Source organism: Apium graveolens, chromosome 10, assembly GCF_009905375.1.
Source record: "Apium graveolens cultivar Ventura chromosome 10, ASM990537v1, whole genome shotgun sequence".
In the NCBI taxonomy this organism is placed as follows: Eukaryota; Viridiplantae; Streptophyta; class Magnoliopsida; order Apiales; family Apiaceae; genus Apium; species Apium graveolens.
In genome coordinates, this window is record NC_133656.1 from 155,889,509 (window position 1) to 155,904,298 (window position 14,790).

The 14,790-nt window shown below is 34.6% G+C and overlaps 2 protein-coding genes across 3 annotated transcripts; one reads left to right on the forward strand and one right to left on the reverse strand.

Moving 5' to 3' along the window:
• Positions 1-1,800: 1,800 nt before the first annotated feature.
• LOC141692410 (uncharacterized) lies at positions 1,801-6,217 on the forward strand. The gene is made up of 2 exons (XM_074497238.1): positions 1,801-2,075; positions 4,170-6,217. Exon 2 carries the CDS (start codon positions 4,176-4,178, stop codon positions 5,784-5,786), a length of 1,611 nt encoding a protein of 536 aa, XP_074353339.1. The 5' UTR covers positions 1,801-2,075; positions 4,170-4,175; the 3' UTR covers positions 5,787-6,217.
• A 1,097-nt stretch (positions 6,218-7,314) lies between these two features.
• LOC141692702 (F-box protein SKIP8) lies at positions 7,315-9,052 on the reverse strand. Of its 2 annotated transcripts, none has more exons than XM_074497620.1 (2): positions 8,870-9,052; positions 7,315-8,086 (listed from the first exon to the last, which is right to left on the reverse strand). In XM_074497620.1, the coding sequence occupies exons 1-2, from the start codon at positions 8,902-8,904 to the stop codon at positions 7,450-7,452; spliced, it is 672 nt and encodes a 223-aa protein (XP_074353721.1). In that variant the 5' UTR covers positions 8,905-9,052; the 3' UTR covers positions 7,315-7,449. The 2 variants fall into 2 exon arrangements, with proteins under 2 accessions (XP_074353721.1, XP_074353720.1); XM_074497619.1 differs by having other exon boundaries at positions 7,315-8,441; positions 8,870-9,026.
• Positions 9,053-14,790: the final 5,738 nt, after the last annotated feature.

Consider the following 14,790-nt stretch of genomic DNA (forward strand, 5'->3'; position numbering starts at 1 on the left):
CTGTATTTTAATATTTTAACTACATTTAATGCAATACTCTTATTTTATTAATTATTTTAAAATTAATATATAGTTGCATAGTTTTTATTTTATAATAATTTAAATTTAATTAATATTTATTTTATGTCAAATAATTTATTTATAATATACTAATTACAAAAAATTATAACGATCAAGCAGATTTTAAAAATCTAATCGGTCACGTATCTAATACGCAATTAATTGAGTTTTAATTAGGTCTGACAATTCATTCGTGTCGTATATTTTTGTATTTCGTCTACTTGAAACTCAAACACAAAACTAACATATTTAGGGTTCGTGTGCTTTATTGTTCGTATACTTTCATTTCGTGTCGTATTTTTTGTGTAAAATCGAATATTAATATTAATTAAAATAAATAAATAAATAAAAATAAAAGATTTTTATTTATTTCTTTTATATTTTTATTTATTTTTTTATGAAATATATTAAATATATATATATATATATCACATTTATATACATATTATAAAATTAAGTAACTATTTTAAAAATGATACAGTAAAACCTCGATAAATTAATACCTTTGGAACCATGAAAAATTATTAATTAATCAAAATATTAATATATAGATAAATTAATAATTTATTAATTTATCGATATATTAATAATTTATTAATTTATCGAGATATATTATTTAAAATTTTATAACATATACAATTCTCAGAATAATAATTTATTTTCATCTATTGAATACTTAAAATAACATTAAGAAATATTTATGAATTTAAGAAAATTGAAAAGATTCACTTATTTAATTAGATTACATAATGTCCTGAAGTTCTCAAAATGGTTTAACCCAGGGTCCTATCTTTTCTAAACCAGCCTTGATCCTATTTACCACAACAATAAAATGGACCTTATTTAACTAAGTACACAGTTAGAGCCGGTCTCACGAAAAGATGTCCTTAAAGCAACAATTATATTACGTAATTTTCTCTTGTAATATGAACATAGTACGCCAGAGGTGGATAATGCATTAAAAAAGATTAAAGATAAAGTACGAGGCGACATCAATTTTAAAAAAAAGCATGTTACAATTGAGGTTTACTAAAAAAGTGCATCCTAGAAATCTATAATTTTGATGTAATATGTAATTATTAATTTATATATTATATGGGACTTATATATATTATTAAAAAAAATATTATCTTATAAATTTAGCGAATTATTAATTTAGCATAAAAGGTACGGCTCGGGATTACAAAAAATTATTAATTTAACGAGGTTATTAATTTATCGAGTATTAATTTATCGAGATTTAACTGTATGCATATATTTATTATAAATATACAAATATTCATTATAAATATTAATTTTTAATTATAATATTTATTTATACATATACTTCGTGTCGTGTCGTGTACTTGAAGAAAAACACAAAATCGACATTAAATCTTGGTCATGTAATTTCGTGCTCGTGTATTTTCATGTCGTTTACTAAAATGGTAAACAGAAACACTAAATTTTCGTGTCATTTTGTGTCCTGTAAGTCTCGTATCGTGTCCAAAATTGTCGGGTCTAGTTTTAATCGATAAAAATGAAATTTCATAAACATAGACCAGTATAGTCTTCTATTGAATTTAACTTCTTTTTTTGCAAGTCAAATGAAAAGTTATAAAATTTATTATTTTTATTTTAGATAAAATCTTGAGTTTTTAAGATATTTATTGGATATTTGTTTTTTACTCTTCTTAGTGTTAAAACTTAAAAATAGCAAAACTCTTTTTCTAATACTTAAATTTTAATTAAAAATTGATCATCATTGAGATATGCAGATTTGACTGAATTGTCTTTGAGACTCTGAGCTGCAATTTGTAAATAAATGCATACAGTATATGTATGTACATAAAGTTGCCAGATTTTTTCAAAGATCTGGTGAGGATTTTGTAGAATATACATATATATGCTGCCTAACATTTCAAATCAACCAAACCCTAGCTCTACCGAGTGCTCACCCACTATATCTTCAATTCATATCATCTTCATCATCTTCTCAAGCTTGATTCTTTCTGATCAATTTATTCATTTCTCAGGTATTACACAGCTTTTTCTTGATACTGTCTTTTTTAGTTTCTTGATTTGTTTTGTTTACTGTTAAATTTTGTGTTCTTGATGATGACCCATCACTTAAAAGTTGTTGAGATTATATCTTTAGTGCTCAATGCCTATTTGTGTGTAATTCTTTTTGTGTTTTTATTATGGATTTATTTAAAGTTTTGATCTTTGTCTGTGTTTGTGTACTTGTGAGCTTCGGATTAGTTTTGTGAATCTGAAAGATTTGTGTTTATTTAGTTGTAAAACTTTTATGAGATTTTGTTGTTGCCTACTTGATGTAAAATCGATAGGTACCATATCAAGTAGTTAAAAGAAATTGAACATTAAATCCAGAATTTAGTTATAGGTTATTCGTGACCTTATGTGGAAAAATGCTAGTTATAGGTTAAATTTTTGGCTTTATATCACAGTTTGTAAAGCATCAGCGAATTTTAAGATTAAAAAATGCTGAATTGAAAGATTATTAGAAGCTTCAACCTTTGCGATTGTCTTCAAATTTCTTGACAACGCCCAAATTAAATACTTGAGATTTCGGGTACAGAGTCTCTAATTCAACACAAATGGATCATTTATCTCCTTCAGACTTTGGTCTTCACAAAAGCTTTGGAGACTGTTGTGTGTAAGATATTGTTAACACTTTTCGAAATCTCTGAAGCAATCCAGTAAATCAGCACATGGATCTGTTTTTCTGAACAAGAATGCAGTGAAAATAGTAAGATTACAAATCAAGTAAATACGATAGGTACAAGAAGAACGAAGTCAAATCATGTTAGAAAGAGAAAGAACTTCAGATATATCACACGTGACACGTCCCAACTTCCAAGACTAATTACATATAGGACTTGTTATGCAAGATAAGGTAAAATAGTTCTTGAGCACTTTTATGCTGCAAGTACATGATAGAATTTTAGGCCATCGCAAAATAGATACTTACACCTTTTCTCTCACTTGCCCTATATCAGGAAAATCGCTAGTTCTTTCTTTTCTTATCATTGGCCACAAAATAGGTGTACAGTTTTTGTCCTCTATAGAAATTTGTGGGTAACAAATGCAGAATTTATTTGTCCTTATTAGAAACCAAATCATCCTAGATTTTTGCATACTGAGCGCAGAGTTGAGTGGCTAAGCCGAAAGTGCCAACTAATGCATGTATCTGAGGTACATGAGCAACAGCCTGCAAGACACGGTAACTTGGTGATTGTAGCAGAATGCTTTTCCAACGCCACCTATCAGAAAAATGTACATTAGCGGTTAACACCTCAGAAACTCAGTCTACCACTAGGGGATAATGTTATAATTTTTAACTTGTGGAACATATGCAAAAGAGAAGAGAACTAGATAGTATAGAAGAGAAAATCGAAAGAGTTTAAGCAAGGATGAGCAGCAGCCTGCAAATAATATGTGGGAAGAGGAAGAAATAGTTATTGGAAAAATTCCAGAAGGAAAAATCCAGTATCTGGTTTGGATCTAATAGGCATAAATTTATTAAGTAAAAGCCAGATTAGGCCTATACTGTCCAAGTCATACTAAAATGACTCTCTTAGTGCGGTTGCACATCAAATATGACCTCAGGTTCCATGTGAGAGCAGTTTTATATCACTTTACAGTGCATTTAACAATTTGCGAGGTGGTAGTTTAAGGAAAACATGTAGTCCATGTAAGATATAAGCTATGAAGATTTAATAGGTTCATGTATTATATTTTACCAGTTGCCTCCTGTATTTTTCCCTTCTACTTCAATTCTGCCAGTATCATTTCCCCAAAGTTTAAGAACTCTATTGATCTCCTACCTAAGTGTTGTTGAAATCAAACACATTCTTAAGCATATATCACATATTACCCCTTTATTTGCTAATGTGGGATCTCCCGTGTATGGCTCTTAATATCTATACTGTGAGTTGAGGATCTAGTGATGCCTATATTATGCTTGGGGTACTTATGTGTGTGGGGTTTATATCATTGCTCTACGCCTTGACTGAATATGGAGTAGTTTGTTCTGCATATTACAATCAGTTGGTTTTTTTATGTGCTGTTGTTCACTACATAGTTTGTCGTCTTTATCTTTGTTGCAGTCTTAGATGGAAGCAGACTTGAACAGTGGTCGTCGAGAATCACCTCGATCCACTCAGGTCGACTCAACTGATGGAACCTCTATACTAGATGCATGTGCATGGTGCCAAAGGGTTGTTTCTTTAAATAATGCAGCAGGTGATTTTGAAGATATGAATGTATGTGGTGACTGTAAGGTTTTGTTGCTAGAGACATTTGGAACACCCATACGAGATAATCGTCGGAGGCGGACAACCAGAGCTAGAAGGGCAAGGTACAATAGTTCGGAGTCTGTAGAGACTCTGTTCTCGCAACAATTCTCAAGTATGATTAATTTGTCAAGGCAACAGCAGAATACTCGTGAGCATGACACTCAATCTGTTGATACTGCTGGAGGGAGATCAATGCAGCGTACAAGTTCTCGGACTACTCCAATTGGATCTGGTAGATGGAGGAGGGTACTTTCTGATACAGAAAGTGATGGTGTTGATTCTCTGTATGGGGAGACTGAATCAAATGTCAGCTTTAACGGGTTTATTTCGATGAGTGGTTATGGAGAAGAATCTGATGCTTCTGCAGATGGTCACAGTATTATGGACAGTGACTTTTTTTTCCATTCTGGTGCCGGAAATTATCTTGACAATGATACTGATATTGACCCTATGCATGCTGGGGTTCACCACTGGGACTCAGATGACCAGGATGAAGAAGGTGAAGATGATAATGACAACGAATGGGAAGAAGGTGATCCTGGGGGAAATACAGCACACTCTTTAGGAGTAAGACTTCACCTTCCTTTACCGTCACGTTGGCACAGGCCATTTCGTTCTCCTGAATCTGAGCTGCGAATCAGAGAGAGAAGACGGACAGACATTCCCAGAACATTCCCAAATTTGGAGGAATCAGAGTTGCATTATTATGATGGGAATCCCAGCAACTTTCTCGATGCCATGGGCTTTGAAGAACTGATTGAGAATCTTGCTGATGCTGATGGTTCAGGACGAGGCGCACCTCCTGCAGCTGTCTCTTATGTAAAAAGTCTCCCAAGTCTGGTCATAAGCGATGACCAAGAGAAGCAGGATGGTTTGGTCTGTGCAATCTGCAAAGATTCTCTTACTGCTGGCACTGTTGTTAACCAACTTCCTTGTTCTCACCTTTATCATAATTTCTGTATTTTACCATGGTTAAGTGCTCGAAGCACATGCCCAATTTGTCGATTTGAACTTCCAACTGATGACAAAATTTGTGCTCAGAGTCAGAGCACCCTTGGAGGTTTGGTGGTTCAGGAAATTTCACAGAACAGCATAAATGATGATGGTTTCTCAGACATATCTAACATAAATAGTGAAACAGATGAAGATTCTGAATTTATTCATCGTGCAGCAGAACAGAGGGTTCTGGTGGCTGAAGCTCGTGCATTGGAGTGTTCTAGTAGGCAAAATTTGAGTAGGAGATGGCTTTTTGCTGCTGCTGCTCCTATCATCGGTCTTGTGGGTATAGTCCTGGTAATGTGGTTAGGCAGCCCTCTAGCAGAGGGAAGGGAACCAATTCGTCAAGATAGCCATGTAGAACATCTGAATCAGGATCAGCTATCTGGCCCTGACAACCAAAGAGAGAGCCGGAGGTGGTGGCTCTTTTAATACTTTATTGAACCTTATAGTTTGCTTGTGAAATAGGTGGTGATAAATTGCCAGGGCCTCTGATGGTATGTCACAGCTGACCTCGAGTTTCATGCATGAATACGGATTTCTTCGTAAACATGCCCATAGTAGCAGTGTTCACGAGTTGTTTTAGACTCCCATTGTTCTGGGCTTCATTTGATTGCTTTTTTAGTATTTACTCGGAACATATCCTGCAGTAGATCCTGCATATCTACTGCCTACTGGACAGCAGCCATGGTAGTGGATTTTTGGTTTTGAACTATTTCAAATGTACAAGACATCGAAGTGTAACACGATGAATTTTTTGTATAACTAAGGGTTATTTGACACATCTGACTTGCAAGTCCATGTAACTTTAATTGATTTGTATGCCTTAAATTTTTATATTTATTTTAAGTTTTTACTGTTAATCATGTTTTAGTAATGATCAACAGAACTATGCATTAATAGGCATGATAAAAGAGAGTTTTTTATATTTTTGCTAATCAAAATGTTTCATTCTAGGGAAGCTAGATTGAAGGGAGTAAAACCCAGATTACTGCAATAGAAATCCTTAAAATCTTGAAAAATGGTTTCTTTACTTTCTTTTGGATCAAGTATCAGATTTTAACCTCTTCGAAATTTATTGATTTGATTTTAGCTTCTTCTGCTCTGATTTGCTAACTGGAAGTATTGTATTCACCCTCCAAGTCCCATTTTAATCTAGCCTTCTGTTGCAACTGAGAGAACTCATTATGATATGCCTGTTGAAGCTGATCAAACACCCTGCTCTTCTCCTGCAAATTGTTAGAACCTGCATCTTATCCAAATCTTGAATGAGGTTTCTCACATTATTTCCTCTGCTGTTGTTCCATTGTTTGAGACTATTCTTCACTTCTTTCATCAAACCAAACCAGTGCTTGTTTGAATTTTCTAAAATTGTTTTTTTTAAGAATATGTTGCACAGCATCTTCCTTTCTCCAGAAGTCAAAAGCCTTGAAAGGTTTTGCCCCCCAGTCAGTCATGTCACTAATCAGAGAATTTGGAATGTGGTCTGAATTCCTCCGGTGACCCCCTAACGCATTCCAGTTACTCATTCTCAACCAAGTGTCATTCACTATAACTCTATCTAACTTGCTTTTCCTGTTACTTGGACCAAACCGAGTAAAATTGTAGTTTAACTCCATGTAGCTACTCTAAACTGTGATCTTCCATGAAAGAATTAAAAGCAGACATATCTCTTTTATAATAAGTACATCCCATTCTATCTTCCTCACTTCTGATGCTACTAAAGTCACCCATTAGACAAATAGGTTCTTTTTCAATGGTAACAACTATATTACTAAACTCTTCCCAGAAAATTTTCTTTTCTTCATGATCATGAGGACCATAAATATTAACAAGATTAATAATATGTCCTAAAGAAGTTTTACCTTTACACCAAAGCCAAGATACCGAGCTATCCATCTTTTTTATCTCAGTACTTTGTTTATTCCATGAGAATGATCAACAGAACTATGCATTAATATGCATGATAAAAGAGAGTTTATTATTTTTTGCTAATCAAAATGTTTGGTGTACATCTAAAATCACAACAAGCATACAAGGATTGAATACAACATAAAGTGCTACAAGGAGAATATGTTTTCAATAGTACCATAATTTATAAGTCAACATATGAAGCATGATGAATACACATAAACCATTGACCATTGATCTTCTCAAACACATTTGTAGCAAACTGCCTACCCCAGCTTTTGCCCTTAGTCTTGACCATTTCAATGCAGGTTACATAGCCAAGATCACCTCTGACATTAACCTGAACATCTTTAACCTCAATCTGCAGTGGAAACTCATAATCTGCCCAAACAAACTCCCAGCTTCCCATTACAAGGTCATATCCAGAAATGCCACTCACACCAGGGTGTACAACACAAACATTTTCCCCTTTTGACCACAGGGCTTGCATTGTAACCAGATCACCGTTTCTGAATGAATTGTAAAACTGGGCATTGGCTGCCAGTACTGAAGCCTTGCTATCTTCCTGTAGATTTCGGAGACTGTCCCTGATTTTCGCCGCTCGTGCATAGTTCTCCTCCTCAATAGCATTCTGTAGTTCGCGCTCTAAGCTCTGCTTATTCATTATAATGCTTTCACCAGTCAAAATCCCCTCTGAGTCCTCACTCTTAACATGACATGGTTTCAGTAAGTGTGAACGTGAAGCTTGCCCAAATGGTACCGGAAAAAGCTCCGCCTTCCAACTGCAACGTAAATGACTTGTACTTGAACATGGCAGATCCCTGATATTGGATTTGATTCCAGAAGAAATGGAGAAAAAATATTGAGGGAATCGAGGTTTGATCAAGAGATTTGAAATATCCATAGCTCAACACAATGGAGAGAGGGAGAGAGAGGGAGGGAGAGAGAGAGAGGGGGAGAGAGAGAGGGAGGGAGAGAGAGAGAGAGAGAGACTAATACACCTAGTTTATCTAGAGAGATTTCGTTGCAACTGTGGAGAGATTTGTTTGATTGAGAGAGAGATGATAAAAGAGGGTTTGATTCCGGTACTTAGGTTTAAAAACATAATTCCTTATCTCCTCCTTTTTTTCTATATATTAAAAGAGAACAAAGGGCAAAATGAGCCCCCAAAAATACCTGAAAAATACAATATTGCCCTTAGTATACAAGATTTTGCAAAACTGCACCATACCAGTAACACCCTCCTAATTTCTCTATCTGGGCAAAAAAATATACTAGTAAAATTTAGCAAAGACCTTGATCACCATACACCAACAATAAGCTTACTGATCCATCACAATTGTGTTATCAGTACCACTCAAATTACATTTTCCAGCAACGAATCAAGAAAACGAAAGCCCAAAAGTAGCATAAACAATAAAGGGCACTAAAATTAATCCATCTGATCCAAACACATACCCAATAAATATAAAAGCAGAATTTAAAGAATCTTGTGTAATTAACATTAATTTCTAAAGAACGAGTTGTAAATCAATATAATATTATTATTAAAATATATAGATACAAAAATCAAAGGGGATGGGGAACGATATAAACATACATACCTGATAGCTAAAATTGGGGAAGAAAGATTGATCATAGCAACAACAGCAACACTAAATGGTAACCAAACATTGCATTAATATTTTTCTAAATTTATAAAGTACGCATATAGAAATTAGGGTTGGAATGGGATACTTAAGTGACCTCCCAATAGGCCGGCTCGGGTCAGGCTTAATCAAACATTTAACCGGACATTGGTGACTTCTTGACATTTATTATACACCTATTTTCATTAAATTATTGAGTTAGACGGGGATTAAATCAGAATTTTAGCAAAAAAAATACTTCAAATATATTTTTATATTTTTTTAAATAATATTTAAAATTGGAGTTTGATACAAAGTAGGAAATTTAAAATTTTCAAATAGTACTAATAATTTTAATTTTTTTAATCGTAGTTAACCCGCAGCCGCTACCCTTCAGGTGCGCACTGGATAAACCCTACGGGCTCACGCAATAGCCTGCAAATCACGTGAACCATCGCATTTAATCGACAGGCTATGGCTCAGGAGGCATAATCATAAATTCTCCTCTCGTGGGATTCGAACACGTGACCAAGAGAATAGTTATCCCCTCTTTAACCAATTGAGTCAACCCTTGCACGCTAATAATTTTAATTTTGATTTTCATTATAAGAAATATTTTATCCGTTGACACTACGTTGGTGTCATCCATTGAAGTTTTCTTGATAGCATCCGTTGACAGCTTTAACTGATATCCGTTGAAGGCTTGACTTATCTGTCGAAGGCATATTGATTCATCGTTGAAACTTGTAGAGTCATCCAATGAAGCTTTCCATATTAGCAGTTGATACTCTTTTACTTATACAAAATTACAAGGCATTCTATATTTATAATTAACCCACATATTTTGTATACCTTGCTAGTAGTCAACATGATTTAGAAACTACTAAAACTCCCAAACCCCTTAGTTATTATAGAGTACAGAATGTGCTACATACTTATTTACATAAGCTACTCCTTCAACGGATAGATAACTGTGGTTATCTATTGAAGGCTACAAAAGACACTAAATAAATCTACTTAAGGTGTTTTGGTAAATTTGAAATATACAAAGAAGGTTAAAAGAAGTTTACATACCATTATCAAGGTGCTCCTCTAGACTGAGCAGATGATTTGATTTTCCTTGTTTCCCTTTTTTTCTTCCCCAATTTCTCATTATTTTCCTCAATCTAGAGTTGGAGTTGTCTGTAAAATTCAGCTTCATTTACTTCATTGATATCCAGCATCTCCTGCATTTCCTTGAGAGTTTCATTGCTTAAAATTTTAAACTGGTCTTCAAGTATGAAAAATCTTATGACATACTTCTCATCTCTAAACTCCATAATCCAGTAGGGTTTCATGTGCACTTTATTCCCAGTGTTTGGAATAGTTAGAACCTTTGGTAGTGCACTAGGTACTCTACAGCTTTGTCTGATTTAGCTTATCTTTTTTAGTACTTCTGATTTGGCAACCTTGGTGAATTCAAAGTCTTTCTTTATTACAAAAAATACCTTTACTAAGACATTGTAGCTTTCATTAAGAATCCTATAGTGAGGCCATATTATCTCATGACCACCCTTGTATTTAAACACCAATTTTTCTGGAAGTCTGTGAGTAGCATCAATTCCTCCCACTTCATCCAATTCATTCAGATAAAGTTCAATATCTGAAAATTCCTTGATGTCACAATGTGAAGTTGATCATCTTTGTTGACTGTAGGCTTCTGTGGTCTTGAGATGACTTTGGTTGGAGGTAGGGTTGGCTTGCTCTTCCTTCTTGTTCTCTTTTTGGTTGGTAGAGGTATGTTTAGATCAGGAATTGGTAAAGTATCTCAATATATAAGTTCATCCTTTGGCACTATAGGTTCACCATGAAAGTTAACCACGGGATTGACCTTGATTTCAGTTGTTTCCATAGTGGGCACAGTTGGTTGACTTTTATGCATAGATTGAGATGGTTCACTTTCCTTTTTTTCTGAAATTCTGCTTGCCCATCTACCAAGTCTCATCTTTTTTCTTTTACTTGTTTTCCATTTAGCCTTCTTCTTCAGTCATTTTCATTTCAATTGTAGTAGCAGGCTTCTCATTATCGTTTTGAGCTTCCTTGGCAGCCTGTTGTTTCCTTTTATTTCACTGTGACAATGGATTGATTCTCATGTCTTCCTTTTTATTTGCTTCTACAAACTGAGGATGCCCACTCATTACACGGGTTATTTGTCCATATCTGTAGATTCTTGCAATCCTGCTCCTCAAGGCTGCATCCTTAGTTTTCTTGTAGCTAGCAATTATTTTTCCAATAAGTTTCTTCTCATCAGGCATGGGAGGTGAATATTCTAGCAGCATTGGGTGCTTGTTTGAAAAACTAAAAGATGAAGGTTTATGCTTGAGCACCACAATGGGCTTGAGTTCATTTGATGTTGAAGTTTCTACCTTTGCACCATTCCCCATCTCCATTTCTCCTAAAGGTAAGTGCCTTAACTGTGTGATGTGCATCACAAATTTTGTTTGATTTGCAGTTGAGCCAAAAAGTTGAGAAATTTTTTCTTCTTCTGTTCCTTAATCTTCAACTCGGCTACAGCTAGATTGATGAGGTCTATGTTGTTCAGCTCCCCCTTTACTAGTGGCTTTAGCATAGTAATAGATGTAATTATTATTTTAGAAACCTGAATATGCATATCCTTCTCCCCCTTTTTGTTATCATCAAGTTGAAGGGTAGGAGTTGAAGTTTGTGCAGCCACCAGTTGTTGAAGCAATTGAGTTAGAGTTTCTTGATTCTGAAGTATCTTGGCCACTGAATCTTCAATATGAGACATTCTTGTACTCAAGGCCTCAACTTTTCTTGATAAGTCACCTTTTTCCCGAGCTTTTGTTAAATTTCTCTCATTGTGGCTACATGAAGTTTCTCATATAGCCTTGTGTACATGTCCTTATTTACTTCATCAATTGAATATTTGAGATCATCCAAATCTAGATCATGTTTGAGGTTTTGAATTATATGCAGTTGTAGGGACTCTAGATGGGCCAGAAGAAGTGATCGTGTACCAGCATTAGTAGTGGCTTCTAGAGCTGTTTGAGTTTGATTGATTAACTTGAAAAGTATGGAGTCGAAGTGGTGAGAGCTGCATTCCTTGCTAAGCATCCAGTCAGGAGTATCTATCGTAGAACTAGGTCCTGCATCTCCCCCTAAGTTCATGCCAACATCTTCACCAAAATCTTCATCAAACTCATCATCATCAGCTCCAATACAGAATCAACATCAGCTGTAGGAGGCAGTGTGGATATGGCATATTTGGCCCTTTACATTGATTCAGTTGTGTGAACTAAATTCAATGTTCTTTCTGCCCCCTCATTGCCCTGAGCAGCCAAAGTTTGATAGGTTGTAACAGGATAAAAAAATGTCTCAGCATCCAAGGATATATAATCTATAACAGCTTTGTATTCTTGCTGAAATAGTCTTTTCTTTTCAGCATCACTGACATCCATTGATTCACTAGAAATGGCTGCCAGCCTTATTCCTCATGTACCTGCATTTCTCTCTTTTCCTCTATTTTTTTGCATCAGGGGCTCCCCTGGCTCACCACCTTCACATAGCTATGACAATCGGGTCGGATCAGGTTGGGTATTGCAGAATCCATATCCAAACTTGAAAATTTTATCCATACCCGGACTCGACCCGAACCCGAAAATGAATACCCGAACCCGATCCATCGAATTTCGGATGAATTTTTTAAAATTGGATATTCATACCCGAACACGATATCTAAAAATTTGTATAATTTTTAATATTGCAAGTGCTTAGGGTCGAACACGCGACTTGCGTAGAAAGAGTTTTAACGTGTTATCTTCAACCACTCCACCACATCATTAATTATGTTATTATAATTATATCTAATATTTAATATATCAACTTAATTGATACCCAATTTCTTAGATTTATTACTAAAAGGTATTTTGTTAACCTTATAAACTTATCACCCGTTTAAATGATTGAATAATTATATTTCATTAAACTTTATTATTAGTTAATTTTTAACATAAATATAAAAATATATGTTCTAAAAATTATATAATGATGTGTATAATGTATATTATATAAAATAATTTATATATATATCATAATATGCAATATATTAAATTCTAATATATATAATATATATATAATTCGTGTTTTTTTGGATTTTGGGTTCGGATCGGGTTCGGATAGAGTTTCGGATTTTGGTTTCGGACTACCTAATATCCAAATCCAAATTCAAAAAATTTCGGGTTTAAAAATTAAATCCATATCCGAATTCAAATCCAAAAAATCGGGTTCGGTAAATCCAAAATTTTGAATTTCAGATCGGGTATCCATTGGATCGGATTATTATTCCATCCCTACCCTCACACCCTCACCTTCACCTACTAAGGTGGAACTCCCCTCACTCATTTTTACCACATTGAAAGAAATAGTATGCATTAAAGAACTCTCAACCTCTCCTTTTTCCTAGGAGCAACTCAGCCTCTCTATCAGTTCACTCACTTCCCTCAATCCCAGAGTGATTGGACAACTACTAAGTCATCTTCACTTGTAATAGATTTTGAAACGTAAAGTTGTGCAGTGACTGTCAACTGATGTGAAATAGCCGTTGAAGGTGTAGTTGTGACTATCAATGGATAACTAATGTGAAGTATATTCGTTGAAGGACAATCACTTATCAACGGATGATGGATATCCGTTGATGAAGAATAAATAAAAGTAATAGTCGTTGAGTCTGTGGAGATTGATTTTAAGTTTTGGTGCACAGACCCTTCAACAGTTAGAGAAAGAAATGACAAGTGATCCAATAAATTATCAATTAGATGATGATCACTTGTTTGAGTATTGGGCTTCTCCATGAGTTTAAGAGATGGAGAATCATGAATTGATGTAGAAATCATGTCTACATATAGAGAGATGGTTGGAGAGTTTTGTGATTGAGGTGTATCAATTGTTAGAGAGTGGGACTGTGACTCAACATTTACTGGAGCCACATCAAACTGAATTTGAGAAGGTGCAGATACCAAGTCTTTGACTTGAGTTTGTACTATATGTGCACCCTGTGATTCCCGCATAGGTTTAGATTTATTCTTTCTAATGTAAGTTTGAGCAAGGTCTTTAGTGTCCCTACCCCTTTTATTTTGTGCTCTTGGTTGGAAGCTTATTCCCATAGTCGCATCCTTTTGGAAGGATGAAACTAAGGATGTGCTAATTTTCTTTTATATCACTACAGTCTTTTGGGAGACTGCGGTGTGGCTAGCTTGGGTTACACTTGCCTCACTCTCTTTATTCTTGGGGCTTCTTTGATTTTCACCCCTTGCCTCACCTTTCTCACCACCCTGTTCACTCCCTGCAAGTGCTTTGGTGGTTTTTACAACTAGTTTCTTTTGAGAGACACCAGAGGTTGTTAGGTAATGAATTACACACAGAGGGGGGTGAATGTGTTTTTAACTTTTTATGCTTTTTTTGAAATATTTTGGTTTTAAACAAAGTAAATCAAATCTTGTAGTAAGATGTGTTAAAATAGAAATTAAACATGCAACAATGAATAACACAGAACTTTCAAAACTCACTTAATTTTATATTAAAATTAAGAATATTTTGCTACAAAATTTTTAGGCTCTTTGTTGATAAAGAGCTTAGCTTCTATCTTGAGAGAATACAAGATTTTTCTTATCTTAAATGTTACTTCTAACAAAGGACCGATGTTAACTTTATAAGATAGTTAACTACTGGTTTACACATTGTATAATAAGAGATGATATTTACTTTAATAAACTGTCACTTATCATTTCCATTTTAGGAAAAACATATCTTCCATTTATGGCTTAGCATATCTTTACATATTGTGTTAACTTTGATCTTCCTTTGTCAGTTAATTTTCACCCTTGATCTTGCACACTCTT

Coding starts and splice junctions, on each gene's coding strand:
- LOC141692702 (XM_074497619.1), bottom strand. CDS start 8,169: ATGGATATTTCAAATCTCTTGATCAAACCTCGATTCCCTCAATATTTT.
- LOC141692410 (XM_074497238.1), top strand. CDS start 4,176: ATGGAAGCAGACTTGAACAGTGGTCGTCGAGAATCACCTCGATCCACT.